Here is a 21,205-nt window from a genome sequence, read left to right on the forward strand (position 1 = left end):
TTTTTGCATTATTTGAGGTCTGCAAGCAATGCATTTTTTGGTTATTTTGACCATTTCTCATTTTCAGAAAATAAATACAAAATGTATTGCTTGGAACTTCGGAGACATGTTCTCAGTAGTTAATAGAATAAAAGAACAATTTACAGTTTACTCAAAAATATACCTATAAAGAGAAAAATCAGACAAACTGATAATTTTTCAGTGGTCTCTTAATTTTTGCCAGAGCTGTAGATGTCAGTGACAAATACAATTAGTACAGTGTGTGTGCAGTTTACTGTACATGTATTTAATTAATAAAATATTAATTTTCAGAAAAAAATGGCATGGGCTCCTGTGCAATTTTCGTAACCAGCAGAGGGAAAGCCGATGACTGCGGGCAGATGTTTATAGCCTGGGAAGGGGGTAATACCCATGGAGCTTCCCAGGATATTAATATCAGCTCACAGCTGTATACTTAGCCTTTACTATCTATTAAAATGGGGGACCCCCAAAAAAATGACTTGGGGTCCCCTTATAATAACCAGCAAAGGCTATGCAGACAGCTACGGGCTGATATTAGTAGCCTAGGAAGGGGCCATGGATACTGTCCCCCCAACTAACAACATCAGCTCTCAGCCGCCCCAGAAAAAGCGCATCTGTAAGATGTGCTAATTCTGACACTTAGCCTTGCTCTTCCCACTTGCCCTGTAGCGGCGGCAAGTGGGATAATAGTTGGGGAGTTGATATCACCATCAGGTGACATCAAGCCCTGAGGTCAGTAATGGAAAGGCATCAATAAGACACCCCGATTACTAACCCCATAGTCACATTGTAAGAAAACACAGACACCCAGAAAAAAGTCTTTTAATTGAAAGACACAGACTCCTTTAATATTCTTAATTAAACCATACTTATGACAGCTCCTAATTCCACCGATGTCCTCGATCTCCTGTAATAAAAGTAAAATAAAAAAGCAACAATATACCATACCTGTCGGTCGATGTGTCGCACGCTGTAATCCATGTCTGGGGGAGAATTAGTTTTCAACCTTGATGGTGCCAAGATGCGACCGAGCCAGCTGAAAACCACTGGTGAATGAGCTGCTGGGAGCGCAGCTTCAGTGACTAGCTGTGATGTCATCAAGGCTGGGCTGAACTGCGGTGACCTCAGGACTGTGGGAAAATGCCCGTGATGAGGTCACCGCAGTTCAAGTTCAGTATCTTCACAGCAGATCACCATGACAAAGTTGTTTTTTTTGTTCCTTTCCGTTCCAGAGATATGCTCAGCTCTGAATTGTACATACATCTAGTCTTGTTAGCCAAAGAGGTGTGGTCCTCAAGAAGATACCCACAGAGAAGGGTTCAGGACCACGCCCACTTGGTACTAAGACTAGGTTTCTATACAGGGAAGAGGAGACCATATCTCAAGAACGGTGAGAAGCAGGAACAAAGGAAATACAGCGCTGAATTCAGGAGAATGGCGACATTTACACCAGGGAACAAATACATATTTCTGACGAGTGACCGATCCGCTTTAAAGTGCAGCATATTTAATTTTACTCCTTTAACTAGTTACAATGATAGAATAAATAACTATTCATCCCTCCGAGCCAGACATCCACATTTTGGTGACAGGTCTCTTGGGAACTGCAGCAGGTTTTCATCTAGAATCTTCAGTAATGTTTACAAAGAGATTTTTTGAGCTGATCTGCTCCAAAATCCTCCTCAAAACACAATTCAGATTTCTTGTAAAGCTCGATTTGTTAATTTTTATGGAAAATCCACTTTCCTTTTCATATAGGCTGTGTTCACTTTTTTTTTTACAAAGAGTTTGAAGCAAATCTGCACCAAAACCCACATCAAAGAGTTTTTAATCCAGTTTGATGTGGATTTTGAAACGGATCAGCTTCAAAATCTTTGTAAAAAAAATTCAGTGTGAACATACTCCTACAGAGTTCTTTAAGAATCTTTTTTTTCCTGCAACGGTTTGGAAAAAGACTGGTTTAAAAATAGTGCGTATCACATCAAGGATCAGAGCCTGATGGAAGCAGATCCTGATGGAAATAGATCTTGATGGAAGCAGATCCTGATGGAAGCAGATCCTGATGGAAGCAGATCCTGATGGAAACAGATCTTGATGGAAGCAGATCCTGATGGAAGCAGATCCTGATGGAAATAGATCTTGATGGAAACAGATCCTGATGAAAGCAGATCCTGATGGAAATAGATCTTGTTGGAAACAGATCTTGATGGAAACAGATCCTGATGGAAGCAGATTCTGATGGAAATAGATCTTGATGGAAACAGATCCTGATGAAAGCAGATCCTGATGGAAATAGATCTTGATGGAAACAGATCCTGATGGAAGCAGATCCTAATGGAAACAGATCCTGATAGAAGCAGATCCTGATGGAAGCAGATCCTGATGGAAATAGATCTTGATGGAAACAGATCCTGATGGAAGCAGATCCTGATGGAAGCAGATCCTGATGGAAGCAGATCTTGATGGAAACAGATCTTGATGGAAGCAGATCCTGATGGAAGCAGATCCTGATGGAAATAGATCCTGATGGAAACAGATCCTGATGGAAGCAGATCCTGATGGATACAGATCCTGATGAAAGCAGATCCTGATGGAAATAGATCTTGATGGAAACAGATCCTGATGGAAGCAGATTCTGATGGAAATAGATCTTGATGGAAACAGATCCTGATGGAAGCAGATCCTGATGGAAACAGATCCTGATGAAAGCAGATCCTGATGGAAATAGATCTTGATGGAAACAGATCTTGATGGAAGCAGATCCTGATGGAAGCATATCCTGATGGAAATAGATCTTGATGGAAACAGATCTTGATGGAAGCAGATCCTGATGGAAGCAGATCCTGATGGAAATAGATCTTGATGGAAGCAGATCCTGATGGAAGCAGATCCTGATGGAAATAGATCTTGATAATAGCAGATCCTGATGGAAATAGATACTGATGGAAATAGATCTTGATGGAAACAAATCTTGATGGAAGCAGATCCTGATGGAAATAGATCTTGATGGAAGCAGATCCTGATGGAAATCGATCTTGATGGAAACAGATCTTGATGGAAGCAGATCCTGATGGAAGCAGATCCTGATGGAAATAGATCCTGATGGAAGCAGATCCTGATGGAAATAGATCTTGATGGAAGTGGAGCGCCCCCATGGGGCCGTGGGGTACTCGGTATCGGGTCCTGCGGTTCACAGGGGGATGTCACAGTGGCTGACCCGGTCCGTGGCCCTGGGACGTCCGTGTAAAAGGAAAAGATCTTTAAAGGGATAAAGTTTGTGTTCGTGACTCCACCTGTGGTATTCGGTCAGGGTGACCGACGCTGCTTTAAGGGGTCCGCTGGGGTGATGTTATGGCAGCTAGATGGTATACCTTTCCACAGGTGAAGTATATCCCCAGGGCTTCCCGGTGTGTAGATGGTGGATGGTGCAGTGAAGAACGAGGACACAAGGTTGCAGTCTCTTTACCTTTACTGAAGACTTCAGCATCCACAGTCCAGGGCACCAGACCACAGGGCAGGCAGAGTCCGGCCGGTTTGGAGGCAAGTCCAGAGTCCCCTTGTCCAGGTGGAAATCAGTAGCCTTCCCTTGCGCTGCAGTGTTGTAGTTCCTTACTGCTAAGCTTCTCATAAGGTCCTCACAACTGTTGTAGATGTTATGTCTCTCTCTGTCCCCCGGATAGGACAAATCCGTATGACTGGTGGTTTGAGGCGGTTTATAGGGACTCTATCATGCCACAGCCTCTTAGGGGTGCCACCATGCATCCTGGGTGTAGGGCGGACAGGTAACGTGAAATTAGCTGTCCTGCCGGTCTCTGGAGCAAGGCATAAAGGTCGTTACTCCCTCGGTGTTCCGGCTACCGGGCATCTGCGCCTCAGAAGGAGGCAGCCTGTGTAGGGCTGGTCCCCTCCTGGTATCCACTCCTTTGCTACGACTTCCATGCACGCTCGCTGCAATACAGTTCTGCCTTCGATGTCTCTTTCTAGGAGCTGCAGCTCTGAGGGCATGCACAGCTGTGTCCTTCTCCTTTGCTCTCTGACAGGATCCCACCCCTGCCAGGGACAGGGCCGTATTTGCCACTAGGCACGTGAGGGCACGTGCCTAGGGCGGGGACAATGCAGGGGGTGGCACCTGAGCAAGGTTCGGTTGTTTTTTGTTTTTTTTCTAAAGCTGGGTCACCTCCCGACCGACCCCGCCCCAACGCCACATGAGTATGAACCATGCATACAGGGGGGGGGGAATATGAGAAATGCATACAGGGGGGGGGAATATGAGCCATGCATACAGGGGGGAATATGAGCCATGCATACAGGGGGGAATATGAGCCATGCATACAGGAGGGGGGTCATTATACAGTATGGAGAACTGTGTGTGGCCATTATACAGTATTGAGCATCATGTGTAGCCGTTATACAGTATGGAGCATCATGTGTGGCCAATGGCCATTATACAGTATGGAGCATCATGTGGGGCAATTATACAGTATGGAGCATCATGTGTGGCCATTATACAGTATGGAGCATCATGTGTGGTCATTATACAGTATGGAGCATCATGTGTGGTCATTATACAGTATGGAGCATCATGTGTGGCCGTTATACAGTATGGAACATCATGTGTGGCCGTTATCCAGTATGGAGCATCATGTGTGGTCATTATACAGTATGGAGCATCATGTGGGATCATACAGTATGGAGCATCATGTGTGGCCGTTATACAGTATGGAGCATCATGTATGGTCATTATACAGTATGGAGCATCATGTGTGGCCGTTATACAGTATGGAGCATCATGTGTGGCCGTTATCCAGTATGGAGCATCATGTGTGGTCATTATACAGTATGGAGCATCATGTGGGATCATACAGTATGGAGCATCATGTGTGGCCGTTATACAGTATGGAGCATCATGTGTGGTCATTATACAGTATGGAGCATCATGTGTGGCCGTTATACAGTATGGAGCATCATGTGGGGCCATTATACAGTATGGAGCATCATGTGTGGCCATTATACAGTATGGAGCATCATGTGTGGTCATTATACAGTATGGAGCATCATGTGTGGCCGTTATACAGTATGGAGCATCATGTGCGGCCATTATACAGTATAGAGCATCATGTGTGGCCATTATACAGTATGGAGCATCATGTGTGGTCATTATACAGTATGGAGCATCATGTGTGGTCATTATACAGTATGGAGCATCATGTGGGGCCATTATACAGTATGGAGCATCATGTGTGGCCATTATACAGTATGGAGCATCATGTGTGGTCATTATACAGTATGGAGCATCATGTGTGGTCATTATACAGTATGGAGCATCATGTGGGGCCATTATACAGTATGGAGCATCATGTGTGGCCATTATACAGTATGGAGCATCATGTGTGGTCATTATACAGTGTTGAGCATCATGTGTGGCCATTATACAGTATGGAGCATCATGTGTGGCCATATTTTTTGTTTACAATTATTGTATATGAAACAGTGTGATCAGCAGTGCTAAATGGCTGTGGTTGGGACGTGGATATGGGTGTGACTAGTTGTGAAATGGGTGTGGTCAGAGGCGTGGCCTAAAATTTGCCACGGCGTGCTACGCGCGCCGCACACTTTCTACCTCCTTCCCTTCTTCAAAAGTTGGGAGGTATGGTACCATATTTGCCAGATCATGGCAAGTGCCGCAAATCCCATAGGGAATGAATGAGGCCGAACGCAGTGTTGCTGTAAGTGATCCGTTACGCGGCAGATGCAGAAAAACTGCCGGATCTGCTGCAAAAGGCGACTTTCACATCAGCGATTCTTGCCAAAGTCACTGCCGATAGTGTCATACTCACCAAAGGGGGAGGCAGCACTAAAAGTGCCTAGGGCAGCAGAAACTCTAAATACGGCCCTGGCCAGGGACCAACTAACTGACCTGAGCTCAGCCAGCAACTGACTAACGTTCCCTACAGGCGACCAGTTTTACCAATGTGGGGAGTGACTGAATAAATAGGAGCAGGAGCTCCCCCTGGCGGCCTGAAGTGTGAAATGTGTTGCATGTTTGTGATATCTGGATACAGTTATCCTTCTTCTTTGCCTCCAAACGTAGCATCACTCTCCCCGAGAAGAAAGCAATACCACTGCGATGACCAAGACCCTGGGGGGCCGCAGAAGCAGATCCTGATGGAAATAGATCCTGATGGAATCCTCTCCAAACCTGGCACTGTGGAAAAAAAATGCTACAGTAAAAAAAACTCTTCCAAAATTACTTCAAGAAAAGAAACTGTTCCAAAATTCCTCCGAAAAAGATTTATTGAAAAAGTTTACACTTAAAAAACTTGTGGTTTTTAACTGCTTCAAAAACCTCTGTGTCAGTATGGCCTGACTGTGTTTCGGTCACATTTTTCCCCCTTAACAATCCTTCTGGGGGCATCGGCATCCATTATCTTGACACAATTCCCACCAATTGGTTCAGAAAAGATGCTGATTTCTGGTGACCCTGATTTCGTCTCATGCACGGCATTGATGAGCTGAGATTTATTGTTGACTTTTCCTGGTTTCCATAAATCCTCACACCCAACATTTCAATCCAGGTTTAGGGGATAATTATAATCATATAACCAGATAATGTTATACCGCCAGATTCTCCTGCGGAATGTGACGTCTCCACTACTTGTCTGTGTTATTACAGGTTCAGAAAAATGGAGGCGACATCTACAGAACATGATCACACTGCAACAACTGTCCTCATAACCGGAATAATACTGAGCACAATCATACAAGTAAGAAAACCGCACAAAGGGGCAGTATTATAGTAGTTATATTCTTGTACATAGGGGCAGTATTATAGTAGTTATATTCTTGTACATAGGGGCAGTATTATAGTAGTTATATTCTTGTATATAGGGGCAGTATTATAGTAGTTATATTCTTGTACATAGGAGCAGTATTATAGTAGTTATATTCTTGTACATAGGGGCAGTATTATAGTAGTTATATTCTTGTATATAGGGGCAGTATTATAGTAGTTATATTCTTGTACATAGGAGCAGTATTATATTAGTTATATTCTGTACATAGGGGCAGTATTATAGTAGTTATATTCTTGTACATAGGAGCAGTATTATAGTAGTTATATTCTGTATATAGGAGCAGTATTATAGTAGTTATATTCTTGTACATAGGAGCAGTATTATATTAGTTATATTCTGTACATAGGGGCAGTATTATAGTAGTTATATTCTTGTACATAGGAGCAGTATTATAGTAGTTATATTCTTGTACATAGGGGCAGTATTATAGTAGTTATATTCTTGTACATAGGAGCAGTATTATAGCAGTTATATTCTTGTACATAGGGGGCAGTGTTATAGTAGTTATATTCTTGTACATAGGAGCAGTATTATAGTAGTTATATTCTTGTACATAGGAGCAGTATTATAGTAGTTATATTCTTGTACATTGGGGCAGTATTATAGTAGTTATATTCTTGTACATAGGGACAGTATTATAGTAGTTATATTCTTGTACATAGGAGCAGTATTATAGTAGTTATATTCTTGTACATAGGGGCAGTATTATAGTAGTTATATTCTTATACATAGGGGGCAGTATTATAGTAGTTATATTCTTGTACATAGGGGCAGTATTATAGTAGTTATATTCTTGTACATAGGGGCAGTATTATAGTAGTTATATTCTTGTACATAGGGGCAGTATTATAGTAGTTATATTCTTGTACATAGGAGCAGTATTATAGTAGTTATATTCTTGTACATAGGAGCAGTATTATAGTAGTTATATTCTTGTACATAGGGGCAGTATTATAGTAGTTATATTCTTATACATAGGGGGCAGTATTATAGTAGTTATATTCTTGTACATAGGAGCAGTATTATAGTAGTTATATTCTTGTACATAGGGGACAGTATTATAGTAGTTATATTCTTGTACATAGGAGCAGTATTATAGTAGTTATATTCTTGTACATAGGGGACAGTATTATAGTAGTTATATTCTTGTACATAGGGGCAGTATTATAGTAGTTATATTCTTATACATAGGGGGCAGTATTATAGTAGTTATATTCTTGTACATAGGGGCAGTATTATAGTAGTTATATTCTTGTACATAGGGGCAGTATTATAGTAGTTATATTCTTGTACATAGGGGCAGTATTATAGTAGTTATATTCTTGTACATAGGAGCAGTATTATAGTAGTTATATTCTTGTACATAGGAGCAGTATTATAGTAGTTATATTCTTGTACATAGGGGCAGTATTATAGTAGTTATATTCTTATACATAGGGGGCAGTATTATAGTAGTAATATTCTTGTACATAGGAGCAGTATTATAGTAGTTATATTCTTGTACATAGGGGACAGTATTATAGTAGTTATATTCTTGTACATAGGAGCAGTATTATAGTAGTTATATTTTTGTACATAGGGGACAGTATTATAGTAGTTATATTCATGTACATAGGGGCAGTATTATAATAGTTGTATTCTTGTACATAGGAGCAGTATTATAGTAGTTATATTCTTGTACATAGGGGCAGTATTATAGTAGTTATATTTTTGTGCATAGGAGCAGTATTATAGTAGTTATATTCTTGTACATAGGGGCAGTATTATAGTAGTTATATTTTTGTGCATAGGAGCAGTATTATAGTAGTTATATTCTTGTACATAAGGGTAGTATTATAGTAGTTATATTCTTGTACATAGGAGCAGTATTATAGTAGTTATATTCTTGTACATAGGAGCAGTATTATAGTAGTTATATTCTTGTACATAGGAGCAGTATTATAGTAGTTATATTCTGTACATAGGAGCAGTATTATAGCAGTTATATTCTTGTATATAGGAGCAGTATTATAGTAGTTATATTCTTGTACATAGGAGCAGTATTATAGTAGTTATATTCTTGTACATAGGAGCAGTATTATAGTAGTTATATTCTTGTATATAGGAGCAGTATTATAGTAGTTATACTTTTGTACATAGGGGCAGTATTATAGTAGTTATGTTCTTGTACATAGGGGCAGTATTATAGTAGTTATACTTTTGTACATAGAGGCAGTATTATAGTAGTTTTATTCTTGTACATAGCAGCAGTATTATAGTAGTTATATTCTTGTACATAGGGGCAGTATTATAGTAGTTATATTCTTGTACATAGGGGGCAGTATTATAGTAGTTATACTTTTGTACATAGGGGCAGTATTATAGCGGTTATATTATTGTACATAGGGGTAGTGTTATGGATGTTATATTCTTCTATATATGGGGCTGTATCATAGTAGTTTTGTTTTGAAGCTAGGAGGCAGTCATTGTGCAGCATTATGAGTAGTTATTAGTGATGAGCGAGTGTGCTCGTTACTCGAGATTTCCCACGATGCTCGGGTGTTCTCTGAGTATCTTGGGCGTGCTTATAGATTATGTTTTTGTCCCTGCAGTTGCATGATTTGCGGCTGCTAGACAGCCTGAATACATGTGGGGATTTACTAACAGGCAATCCCTGCATGTGTTCAGGTTGTCTAACAGCCACAAATCATGCAGCTGCGGCGACAAGCATAATCTACGAGCACGCCCAAAATACTCAGAGAACACCTGAGCATGCACACTCGCTCATCACTAGTAGTTATTTTCTGAGTATATAATACCTATACGATTACTCTTGGCGGTATCTTTACACCTCAGGTTGACAGTCACCGGGTGTCCAGTAGAAGCGCTTTTTCTACTAAGGAATCTGTTCTTGATATGGCTCCCATGTCATTTGATGACCAGTATAGAGGATGTAGTGACGCAATGGAGGAGGAGATCCCTCAACTATTCCAAGCAGAGTACTCTTCTAATAAGGAGTTTGCAGATGCTTGGGACACCGCCACTTTTAAGTGGCAGCAGGAGAAGAAGGAGAAGCGATACTCAAGTTTGCCGAAGGGCTTTAAGGATGAGTACGCCATTGCCCTGTTCGCTTACACCATAAATGGTCCTCTGCACAAGGTCTTCAATGAGGCCGTGCGAGAGGCCGGACAGTCCAAGCAGTATTACCTGAGTAACTTCAAGTTTAAGGTTCTCCACTATTATCTGACTAAAGCGCTGCAGGTCTTGGATGGCGTCGAGACCCCGGCTTGTCACAAAGTCTTTAGAGGGATAAGAGGGATCAAGTTCATGTCCGAGTATCGGAAACCAATCCGGTTTGGACAATTCACATCTTCATCTAAAAATGACCAGAATGCTTTGCAGTTTGGAGAAGACACTTTCTTCACCATCCAGACCTGCTATGGTGTCAACATCAAGAACTTCTCCTTCTTCCCAGGGGAGGATGAAGTCCTTATTCCTCCTTTCGAAAAGTTCAAGGTGACTAATTTTACTCGGGAAAGAGAGAGGAATGTGATAAGTCTGCAGTCCTTGGAGAAGTCCAGTGTTTACAACTGCGAACTGGTAAAAAGTGAGTGGCGGTCCTATGATTCCTGAGATAATGACTTATGACAGATAACACTGGCCACTGTGTATCTAATATGTCATCCATATTAATGATATTCTTTTTGTTCACAGACAGAAGATGTAAATCTGCCTGGTGTCCTTTTAATGCAGGTAATTACCAAGAATCCTCATGCCCCCGATGAACTGATGTTGTGGCTTCTTTTTATAACGATAGACTCAGCATGCAGACAGATTCTTTGTAAAAAGGAGGAAGGCTTCAAAGCAGCAATTGGAGAAAAAGAGAAGGAAGACCCAGTGTGGTGGAGAGAGGGAGAGAGGAGAATGAATAGGAAAAGACACAAGAGCAGTAGTAGAAGGAGGAGGAAGAAGAGCAGGAAGGCCCAGAGCAGTGCTGGAGAGAGGAGAAGGAAAAGACTCAAGAGCAGTAGCAGAGGGAGGAGGAAGAAGAGCAGGAAGGCCCAGAGCAGTGGGGGAGAGAGAAGGAAAATACACAAACGCAGTGGTATAGGGAGGAGGAAGAAGAGCAGGAAGGCACAGAGCAGTGGTGGAGAGAGGAGAATGAAAAGGAAAATACACAAGAGCTGTAGTAGAGGGAGGAGGATGAAGAGCAGGAAGGCCCAGAGCAGTGGTGGAGAGAGGAGAAGGAAAATGAAAAGACACAAGAGCAGTAGTAGAGGGAGGAGGAAGAACAGTAGGAAGTCCCAGAGCAGTGGTGGAGAGAGGAGAAGGAAAAGACACAAGAGCAGTAGTAGAGGGAGGAGGAAGAAGAGCAGGAAGGCCCAGAGCAGTGGTGGAGAGAGGAGAAGGAAAACGAAAAGACACAAGAGCAGTAGTAGAGGGTGGAGGAAGAACAGTAGGAAGGCCCAGAGCAGTGGTGGAGAGAGAAGGAAAATACACAAACGCAGTGGTATAGGGAGGAGGAAGAAGAGCAGGAAGGCACAGAGCAGTGGTGGAGAGAGGAGAATGAAAAGGAAAAGACACAAGGGCAGTAGTAGAGGGTGGAGGAAGAACAGTAGGAAGGCCCAGAGCAGTGGTGGAGAGAGAAGGAAAATACACAAACGCAGTGGTATAGGGAGGAGGAAGAAGAGCAGGAAGTCCCAGAGCAGTGGTGGAGAGAGAAGGAAAATACACAAATGCAGTGGTATAGGGAGGAGGAAGAAGAGCAGGAAGGCACAGAGCAGTGGTGGAGAGAGGAGAATGAAAAGGAAAATACACAAGAGCTGTAGTAGAGGGAGGAGGAAGAACAGTAGGAAGGCCCAGAGCAGTGGTGGAGAGAGGAGAAGGAAAAGACACAAGAGCAGTAGTAGAGGGAGGAGGAAGAAGAGCAGGAAGGCCCAGAGCAGTGGTGGAGAGAGGACAATGAAAAGGAAAAGACACAAGAGCAGTAGTAGAGGGAGGAGGAAGAACAGTAGGAAGGCCCAGAGCAGTGGTGGAGAGAGGAGAAGGAAAATGAAAAGACACAAGAGCAGTAGTAGAAGGAGGAGGAAGAAGAGCAGGAAGGCCCAGAGCAGTGGTGGAGAGAGGAGAAGGAAAAGACACAAGGGCAGTAGTAGAGGGAGGAGGAAGAAGAGCAGGAAGACCCAGAGCAGTGGTGGAGAGAAGACAATGAAAAGGAAAAGACACAAGAGCAGTAGTAGAGGGAGGAGGAAGAAGAGCAGGAAGGCCCAGAGCAGTGGTGGGGAGAGGAAAATGGAAAGCAAAAGACACAAAAGCAGTAGTAGAGGGAGGAGGAAGAAGAGCAGGAAGGTCCAGAGCAGTGGTGGAGAGAGGAGAAGGAAAAGACACGAGCTGTAGTATAGGGAGGAGGAAGAAGAGCAGGAAGGCCCAGAGCAGTGGTGGAGAGAGGAGAAGGAAAAGACACGAGCTGTAGTAGAGGGAGGAGGAAGAAGAGCAGGAAGGCCCAGAGCAGTGGTGGAGAGAGGAGAAGGAAAAGACACAAGGGCAGTAGTAGAGGGAGGAGGAAGAAGAGCAGGAAGTCCCAGAGCTGTGGTGGACAGAGGAGAAGGAAAAGACACAAGAGCAGTAGTAGAGGGAGGAGGAAGAAGAGCAGGAAGGCCCAGAGCAGTGGTGGAGAGAGGAGAAGGAAAACGAAAAGACACAAGAGCAGTAGTAGAGGGAGGAGGAAGAAGAGCAGGAAGTCCCAGAGCTGTGGTGGACAGAGGAGAAGGAAAAGACACAAGAGCAGTGGTAGAGGGAGGAGGAAGAAGAGCAGGAAGGCCCAGAGCAGTGGTGGAGAGAGGAGAAGGAAAACGAAAAGACACAAGAGCAGTAGTAGAGGGAGGAGGAAGAACAGTAGGAAGGCCAAGAGCAGTGGTGGAGAGAGGAGAAGGAAAAGACACGAGCTGTAGTAGAGGGAGGAGGAAGAAGAGCAGGAAGGCCCAGAGCAGTGGTGGAGAGAGGAGAAGGAAAAGACACAAGGGCAGTAGTAGAGGGAGGAGGAAGAAGAGCAGGAAGTCCCAGAGCTGTGGTGGACAGAGGAGAAGGAAAAGACACAAGAGCAGTAGTAGAGGGAGGAGGAAGAAGAGCAGGAAGTCCCAGAGCTGTGGTGGACAGAGGAGAAGGAAAAGACACAAGAGCAGTAGTAGAGGGAGGAGGAAGAAGAGCAGGAAGGCCCAGAGCAGTGGTGGAGAGAGGAGAAGGAAAACGAAAAGACACAAGAGCAGTAGTAGAGGGAGGAGGAAGAAGAGCAGGAAGTCCCAGAGCTGTGGTGGACAGAGGAGAAGGAAAAGACACAAGAGCAGTAGTAGAGGGAGGAGGAAGAAGAGCAGGAAGGCCCAGAGCAGTGGTGGACAGAGGAGAAGGAAAAGACACAAGGGCAGTAGTAGAGGGAGGAGGAAGAAGAGCAGGAAGGCCCAGAGCAGTGGTGGAGAGAGGAAAATGGAAAGGAAAAGACACAAGAACAGAAGTAGAGGGAGGAGGAAGAACAGTAGGAAGGCCCAGAGCAGTGGTGGAGAGAGGAGAAGGAAAACGAAAAGACACAAGAGCAGTAGTAGAGGGAGGAGGAAGAACAGTAGGAAGGCCCAGAGCAGTGGTGGAGAGAGGAGAAGGAAAAGACACAAAAGCAGTAGTAGAGAGAGGAGGAAGAAGAGCAGGAAGGCCCAGAGCAGTGGTGGAGAGAGGAGAGTGAAAAGGAAAAGACACAAGAGCAGTAGTAGAGGGAGGAGGAAGAACAGTAGGAAGGCTCAGAGCAGTGGTGGAGAGAGGAGAAGGAAAAGACAGAGCAGTAGTAGAGGGAGGAGGAAGAAGAGCAGGAAAACCCAGAGCAGTGGTGGAGAGAGAAGAAAGAATAGGAAAAGACACAAGAGCAGTAGTAGAGGGAGGAGGAAGAAGAGCAGGAAGGCCCAGAGCAATAGTGGAGATAGAAGAAGGAAAAGACACAAGAGCAGTAGTAGAGGGAGGAGGAAGAAGAGCAGGAAGGCACAGAGCAGGGGCGGACAGAGAAGAATGAATAGGAAAAGACACAAGAGCAGTAGTAGAGGGAGGAGGAAGAACAGTAGGAAGGCCCAGAGCAGTGGTGGACAGAGAAGAATGAATAGGAAAAGACACAAGAGCAGTAGTAGAGGGAGGTGGAAGAAGAGCAGGAAGAAGAGCAGGAAGGCACAGAGCAGTGGTGGAGAGAGGAGAATGAAAAGGAAAAGATACAAGAGCAGTAGTAGAGGGAGGAGGAAGAAGAGCAGGAAGGCCCAGAGCAGTGGTGGACAGAGAAGAATGAATAGGAAAAGACACAAGAGCAGTAGTAGAGGGAGGTGGAAGAACAGTAGGAAGGCCCAGAGCAGGTGTGGACAGAGAAGAATGAATAGGAAAAGACACAAGAGCAGTAGTAGAGGGAGGAGGATGAAGAGCAGGAAGGCCCAGAGCAGTGGTGGATAGAGGAGAATGAATAGGAAAAGACACAAGAGCAGTAGTAGAGGGAGGAGGAAGACGAGAAGGCACAGAGAAGGAAGAGGAGAAGAAGAAAGAAATACCTTTTTGATTCTAGAGATAGGAGGAAGAACAGAATGTCCCAGGCCAGAAAAAATAAGAGGAGGAGATAGAAAAAGAAAGCCATGTGTAGTAGTAGAGAGAAGAGGAAGAAATAATGCCAGGAGGAAGATAAAGGGAGAAAGGTAAAAGTGGGAGGAGGTAGAAGAAGAGGAGGAACAGAAGGAGAATGAAGCCCATAGGGTAGCAGGACAGAGAGGAAGATAAAGAAGCATTAGAGGAGAGAGAAAAAGAGGGAAACACCCCAGAGCAATGCAAAAGTTAAGGGAGAAGAGAAGAAAGAGGAAAAAACCCAGAGCAGATGTTGAGAGAGGAGAAAGAAGAAGGGGAGCCCCAGAGCAGCATTTTACAAAGGAGAAGAATGAGGAGGAGTAAGAGGCCTCTAGGGTAGTAGTAGGGAAATAGAAGGAAAATAAAATGAAGAGTGGATAGCCCCAGGTCAGTGGTAGGAGAAGAAAAAGGAAGGATTCCCGAATAATAGTAAAGTAGGGAGGAAGGTCCCAGGACAGCATACTTGGTAGGAGTAAGAAGCGGAGAAGAAAGCCCAAAGGGCAACAGAAGGTAGAGGAGCATTGAGAGTTAGAGGAAGGGCACAATGCAGTAATAAGGGGAGGAGGAAGGGGAGGAAAAAGGCCCTAAAATAGTAGAAGAGCGAATAGGAATAGGAAACGGACAGAGCAGTAATAGAGGAAGGTGGAAAAAGAGAAGGAAGAACCTTGTACAGAAGAACAAGAGAATTAGGGAGGGCACAGTGCAGACGTAAAGATAACAGGAAGAAGAGGAGGAAAAAAGGGAGAAGGAGGAATGCCTGAGGGCAGTAGTCGAGGCAGGATTGTAAGGAATATCCCTAGAACAGAAGTAAAGGGAGTAGAGGTAAAAATAAGAGGAGGAAATGGCTCCACAGCAGTAGTCGGGACAGAAAGATGAATAAAAAGAGTTAAAGGAAGAGGCCCTAAGCAGTATTAGAGGGAAGAGAAGGAAAAGAAAAAGGAGAAGGAAGCCCCTAGAGCAGTAGAAGATGCATTTAAATGTGGTGCCAATATTCAAAAAGGGGACAAAAACTGAACTCGGTAATTATAGGCCAGTAAGCTTCACCTCTACTGTGGGTAAAATCCTGGAGGGCATTCTAAGGGATGCTATGCTGGAGTATCTGAAGAGGAATAACCTCATGACCCAGTATCAGCACGGGTTTACTAGGGACCGTTCATGTCAGACTAATCTGATCAGCTTCTATGAAGAGGTAAGTTCAGGACTGGACCAAGGGAACCCAGTGGATGTAGTGTATATGGACTTTTCAAAAGCTTTTGATACGGTGCCACACAAAAGGTTGATACATAAAATTAGAATAATGGGGATAGGGGAAAATATGTGCAAGTGGGTTGAGAGCTGGCTCAGGGATAGGAAACAAAGGGTGGTTATTAATGGAGCACACTCGGACTGGGTCGCGGTTAGCAGTGGGGTACCACAGGGGTCAGTATTGGGCCCTCTTCTTTTTAACATATTTATTAATGACCTTGTAGGGGGCATTCAGAGCAGAATTTCAATATTTGCAGATGACACTAAACTCTGCAGGGTAATCAATACAGAGGAGGACAATTTTATATTACAGGATGATTTATGTAAACTAAAAGCTTGGGCTGATAAATGGCAAATGAGCTTTAATGGGGATAAATGTAAGGTCATGCACTTGGGTAGAAGTAATAAGATGTATAACTATGTGCTTAATTCTAAAACTCTGGGCAAAACCGTCAATGAAAAAGACCTGGGTGTATGGGTGGATGACAAACTCATATTCAGTGGCCAGTGTCAGGCAGCTGCTACAAAGGCAAATAAAATAATGGGATGCACTAAAAGAGGCATAGATGCTCATGAGGAGAACATAACTTTACCTCTATACAAGTCACTAGTTCGACCACACTTAGAATACTGTGCACAGTTCTGGTCTCCGGTGTATAAGACATAGCTGAACTGGAGCGGGTGCAGAGAAGAGCGACCAAGGTTATTAGAGGACTGGGGGGTCTGCAATACCAAGATAGGTTATTACACTTGGGGCTATTTAGTTTGGAAAAACGAAGACTAAGGGGTGATCTTATGTTAATGTATAAATATATGAGGGGACAGTACAAAGACCTTTCTGATTATCTTTTTAATCATAGACCTGAGACAGGGACAAGGGGGCATCCTCTACGTCTGGAGGAAAGAAGGTTTAAGCATAATAACAGACGCGGATTCTTTACTGTAAGAGCAGTGAGACTATGGAACTCTCTGCCGTATGATGTTGTAATGAGTGACTCATTACTTACATTTAAGAGGGGACTGGATACGTTTCTGGAAAAGTATAATGTTACAGGGTATATATATTAGAGTCCTTGATAGGGCGTTGATCCAGGGAACTAGTCTGATTGCCGTATGTGGGGTCGGGAAGGAATTTTTTTCCCCAATGTGGAGCTTACTCTTTGCCACATGGTTTTTTTTTGCCTTCCTCTGGATCAACATGTTAGGGCATGTTAGGTTAGGCTATGGGGTGAACTAGATGGACTTAAAGTCTTCCTTCAACCTTAATAACTATGTAAAGAAATATCAACTATGATGAAAGAAGAATAGGGGGAAGGCAACTGAGCTGTAATGATGGAAGAGAAGGAAGCACCTAGGTCACTAGTGTGGGGAGGATCAAGAAGAGTAGGATGAAGTTTCCAATGCTGTGGAAGGTGAAGGACGAAGAAGAGTAGAAGGAGAAAGGCGGCAGAGCAGTAGTCGAGGAAAAAAGAGGAGGAAATGGAAGACTCCAGATCAGTACTAGAGAGGAGGTGGAGGGCCAAAGAGCAATATGAGAGGAGGAAGGCCCCAGAACAGTGATAAGAGGAGGAGGATGAAGGCCCCAGAGCTGTGGTAAGAGGAGGAGGAAGGCCCCAGAGCAGTAGTAAGAGGAGGAGGAAGGCCCCAGAGCTGTGGTAAGAGGAGGATGAAGGCCCCAGAGCTGTGGTAAGAGGAGGAGGAAGGCCCCAGAGCAGTAGTAAGAGGAGGAGGAAGGCCCCAGAGCAGTGGTAAGAGGAGGAGGAAGGCCCCAGAGCCATGGTAAGAGGAGGAGTAAGGCCCCAGAGCAGTGGTAAGAGGAGGAGGAAGGCCCCAGAGCTGTGGTAAGAGGAGGAGGAAGGCCCCAGAGCAGTGGTAAGAGGAGGAGGAAGGCCCCAGAGCCATGGTAAGAGGAGGAGGAAGGCCCCAGAGCAGTGGTAAGAGGAGGAGGAAGGCCCCAGAGCCATGGTAAGAGGAGGAAGGCCCCAGAGCAGTAGTAAGAGGAGGAAGGCCCCAGAGCAGTGGTAAGAGGAGGAGGAAGGCCCCAGAGCAGTGGTAAGAGGAGAAAGGCCCCAGAGCAGTAGTAAGAGGAGGAGGAAGGCCCCAGAGCTGTGGTAAGAGGAGGAGGAAGGCCCCAGAGCAGTAGTAAGAGGAGAAAGGCCCCAGAGCAGTGATAAGAGGAGGAGAAAATATCAATAAAAAATGCAGGGGCCAAAGGCCCAGTCAGCTCACCAACAGACCACAGGAGCACGTGAACCCGTCCTGACCCAGACGTAGCAACAGCTGAAGACATAAGAAATGTGAAGATTGTTCCAGCTCCTTTCCGATTAAAAATCCTTTATTGATCCATATCCTTAAAAATCATCCCTGCACAAAAGGGAATGTGAACAGCGACAAAAACCTGCTAATATAGAGAATAGTAAGAGGAGGAGGAAGGCCCCAGAAAAGTAGTAAGAGGAAGAAGGCCCCAGAGCAGTGGTAAGAGGAGGAGGAAGGCCCCAGAGCAGTGGTAAGAGGAGGAAGGCCCCAGAGCAGTGGTAAGAGGAGGATGAAGGCCCCAGAGCAGTAGTAAGAGGGGAAGGAAGGCCCCATAGCAGTGGTAAGAGGAGGAGGAAGGCCCCAGAGCAGTAGTAAGAGAAGAAAGGCCCCAGAGCTGTGGTAAGAGGAGGAAGGCCCCAGAGAAGTAGTAAGAGAAGGAGGAAGGCCCCAGAGAAGTAGTAAGAGGAGAAGGAAGGCCCCAGAGCAGTGGTAAGAGGAGGAGGAAGGCCCCAGAGCAGTAGTAAGAGAAGAAAGGCCCCAGAGCTGTGGTAAGAGGAGGAGGAAGGCCCCTGAGCAGTAGAAAGAGGAGGAGGAAGGCCCCAGAGCAGTGGTAAGAGGAGAAAGGCCACAGAGCAGTGGTAAGAGGAGGAAGAAGACCCAAAGCAGTGGTAAGAGGAGGAAGGCCCCAGAGCAGTGGTAAGAGGAGGAGGAAGGCCCCAGAGTAGTGGTAAGAGGAGGAAGGCCCCAGAGCAGTGGTAGGAGGAGGAAGGCCCCAGAGCAGTAGTAAGAGAAGAAAGGCCCCAGAGCTGTGGTAAGAGGAGGAGGAAGGCCCCAGAGCAGTAGTAAGAGGAAGAGGAAGGCCCCAGAGCAGTGGTAGGAGGAGGAGGAAGGCCCCAGAGCAGTAGTAAGAGAAGAAAGCCCCAGAGCTGTGGTAAGAGGAGGAGGAAGGCCCCAGAGAAGTAGTAAGAGGAGGAGGAAGGTCCCAGAGCAGTGGTAAGAGGAGGTGGAAGGCCCCAGAGCAGTGGTAAGAGGAGGAAGGCCCCAGAGCAGTAGCAAGAGGAGAAGAAAGGCCCCAGAGCTGTGGTAAGAGGAGGAGGAAGGCCCCAGAGCAGTGATAAGAGGAGGAGGAAGGCCCCAGAGAAGTGGTAAGAGGAGGAGGAAGGCCCCAGAGAAGTAGTAAGAGGAGGAGGAAGGCCCCAGAGCAGTGGTAGGGGGAGCGATATAAGTCAGCAGTTGAACAGTGTTTTGTCTGATAGCTGTAATCCTCATAATAGCTGACACCACGTGTATCTAGGGTAGATGTCATAATTTTATTGTATCCCTACAGCCTCCAGCTTTGGACCCAGTCTCCCGTCCTGGGCAGTAATTCTGATCAGTCAGATGCCTCTTCTAACACAAATACTGAGACAAGTCTTCTACCCGTGAACGAAGACCCCGATACTCCATCCAATAATAGGATGCAATATGGCTTCTTCTCAATAACTCTGGGGGCAAATCTTCTGTGATACCGGACATGCATTTATTCATGACAGGCAGCTTACATCGAGGGATATGCTAATCAGTCACTGTAATATGCAGATTGTTGTGGGGTTTTGTGTGAACCAAAGAGAAAAAAATGCGGCAGCACTCACCACTGCGGTGAAAAGACGATCCTTTATTCAGCAGTCAAGACTTGAAGACAACATCTTCACGGCAACGGGGGTGTGTACATGAAGGAAGAGGTGAGCAGGGAACGACGACGGTAACCGTTTCGCGCTGAGCGCAGCGCTTCTACGGGTCTGATGAGCTGGGAAGTGACGCCAGTAGAAATAGGTTGGTCAGATTGAACCATCCCACTCCCACTACACGCCCACTCCCCACGCTCCTCAAATGGAACATAAACAACACATTAAAAACACAACAATGTGAATATTAAAATCAAGAACAAGTACAAAAAAGCTCTGGAAAAGCTGATAAAGTGCATAGCAAATAACTATAAGTAGAAAATACCTTTATCATATTACAATCTCATAGTCACATGACATATAGAAAAAAGAGCGACACTATGAATATTTTCTAATGAAACAAGGGGCCAGCTGAGCGATCATCCCTCCGAGACTAAAAATATAAATAGTATACAAAAACGCTAGAAGAAGGCTACAAAACCATTATAAGAAAACGGACATATCAATCTTATCATTGAAGCCAGACGGTCCTGCGGCTTTAGTCCGCATGATCCACCGTGCTTCTTGTCTGAGTAGGAACCTGTGTAAATCACCTCCTCGTGCGGATGGTGTTACCTTTTCAATCCCCGCGAACGTGAGGACCTCTGGTTTACCATCATGCGTTTCTCGTACATGTTTGATCAATCTCGGTACCCCTTTACCAGTATGGATGGATCTGAGGTGCCGTTCATGTCAGACTAATCTGATCAGCTTCTATGAAGAGGTAAGTTCCGGACTGGACCAAGGGAACCCAGTAGATGTAGTGTATATGGACTTTTCAAAAGCTTTTGATACGGTGCCACACAAAAGGGTGATACATAAAATGAGAATAATGGGGAATGGGGAAAATATGTGTAAGTGGATAGAGAGCTGGCTCAGGGATAGGAAACAAAGGGTGGTTATTAATGGAGCACACTCGGACTGGGTCACGGTTAGTAGTGGGGTACCACAGGGGTCAGTATTGGGCCCTCTTCTGTTTAACATATTTATTAATGACCTTGTAGGGGGCATTCAGAGTAGAATTTCAATATTTGCAGATGGCACTAAACTCTGCAGGGTAATCAATACAGAGGAGGACAATTTTATATTACAGGATGATTTATGTAAACTAGAAGCTTGGGCTGATAAATGGCAAATGAGCTTTAATGGGGATAAATGTAAGGTCATGCACTTGGGTAGAAGTAATAAGATGTATAACTATGTGCTTAATTCTAAAACTCTGGGCAAAACCGTCAATGAAAAAGACCTGGGTGTATGGGTGGATGACAAACTCATATTCAGTGGCCAGTGTCAGGCAGCTGCTACAAAGGCAAATAAAATAATGGGATGCACTAAAAGAGGCATAGATGCTCATGAGGAGAACATAACTTTACCTCTATACAAGTCACTAGTTCGACCACACTTAGAATACTGTGCACAGTTCTGGTCTCCGGTGTATAAGAAAGACATAGCTGAACTAGAGCGGGTGCAGAGAAGAGCGACCAAGGTTATTAGAGGACTGGGGCTAGGACT

At 44.8% G+C, this 21,205-nt stretch overlaps 1 protein-coding gene across 1 annotated transcript; it reads left to right on the forward strand.

Annotated features, from left to right (window-relative positions):
• Positions 1-6,154: 6,154 nt before the first annotated feature.
• ART1 (ADP-ribosyltransferase 1) lies at positions 6,155-19,613 on the forward strand. The gene is made up of 5 exons (XM_077299898.1): positions 6,155-6,247; positions 6,695-6,785; positions 9,711-10,461; positions 10,569-10,607; positions 19,318-19,613. The coding sequence occupies exons 1-5, from the start codon at positions 6,240-6,242 to the stop codon at positions 19,413-19,415; spliced, it is 987 nt and encodes a 328-aa protein (XP_077156013.1). The 5' UTR covers positions 6,155-6,239; the 3' UTR covers positions 19,416-19,613.
• The last annotated feature ends 1,592 nt before the right edge of the window (positions 19,614-21,205 follow it).

The sequence above is a fragment of the Ranitomeya variabilis genome, chromosome 3 (genome assembly GCF_051348905.1).
Source record: "Ranitomeya variabilis isolate aRanVar5 chromosome 3, aRanVar5.hap1, whole genome shotgun sequence".
NCBI lineage: Eukaryota > Metazoa > Chordata > Amphibia > Anura > Dendrobatidae > Ranitomeya > Ranitomeya variabilis.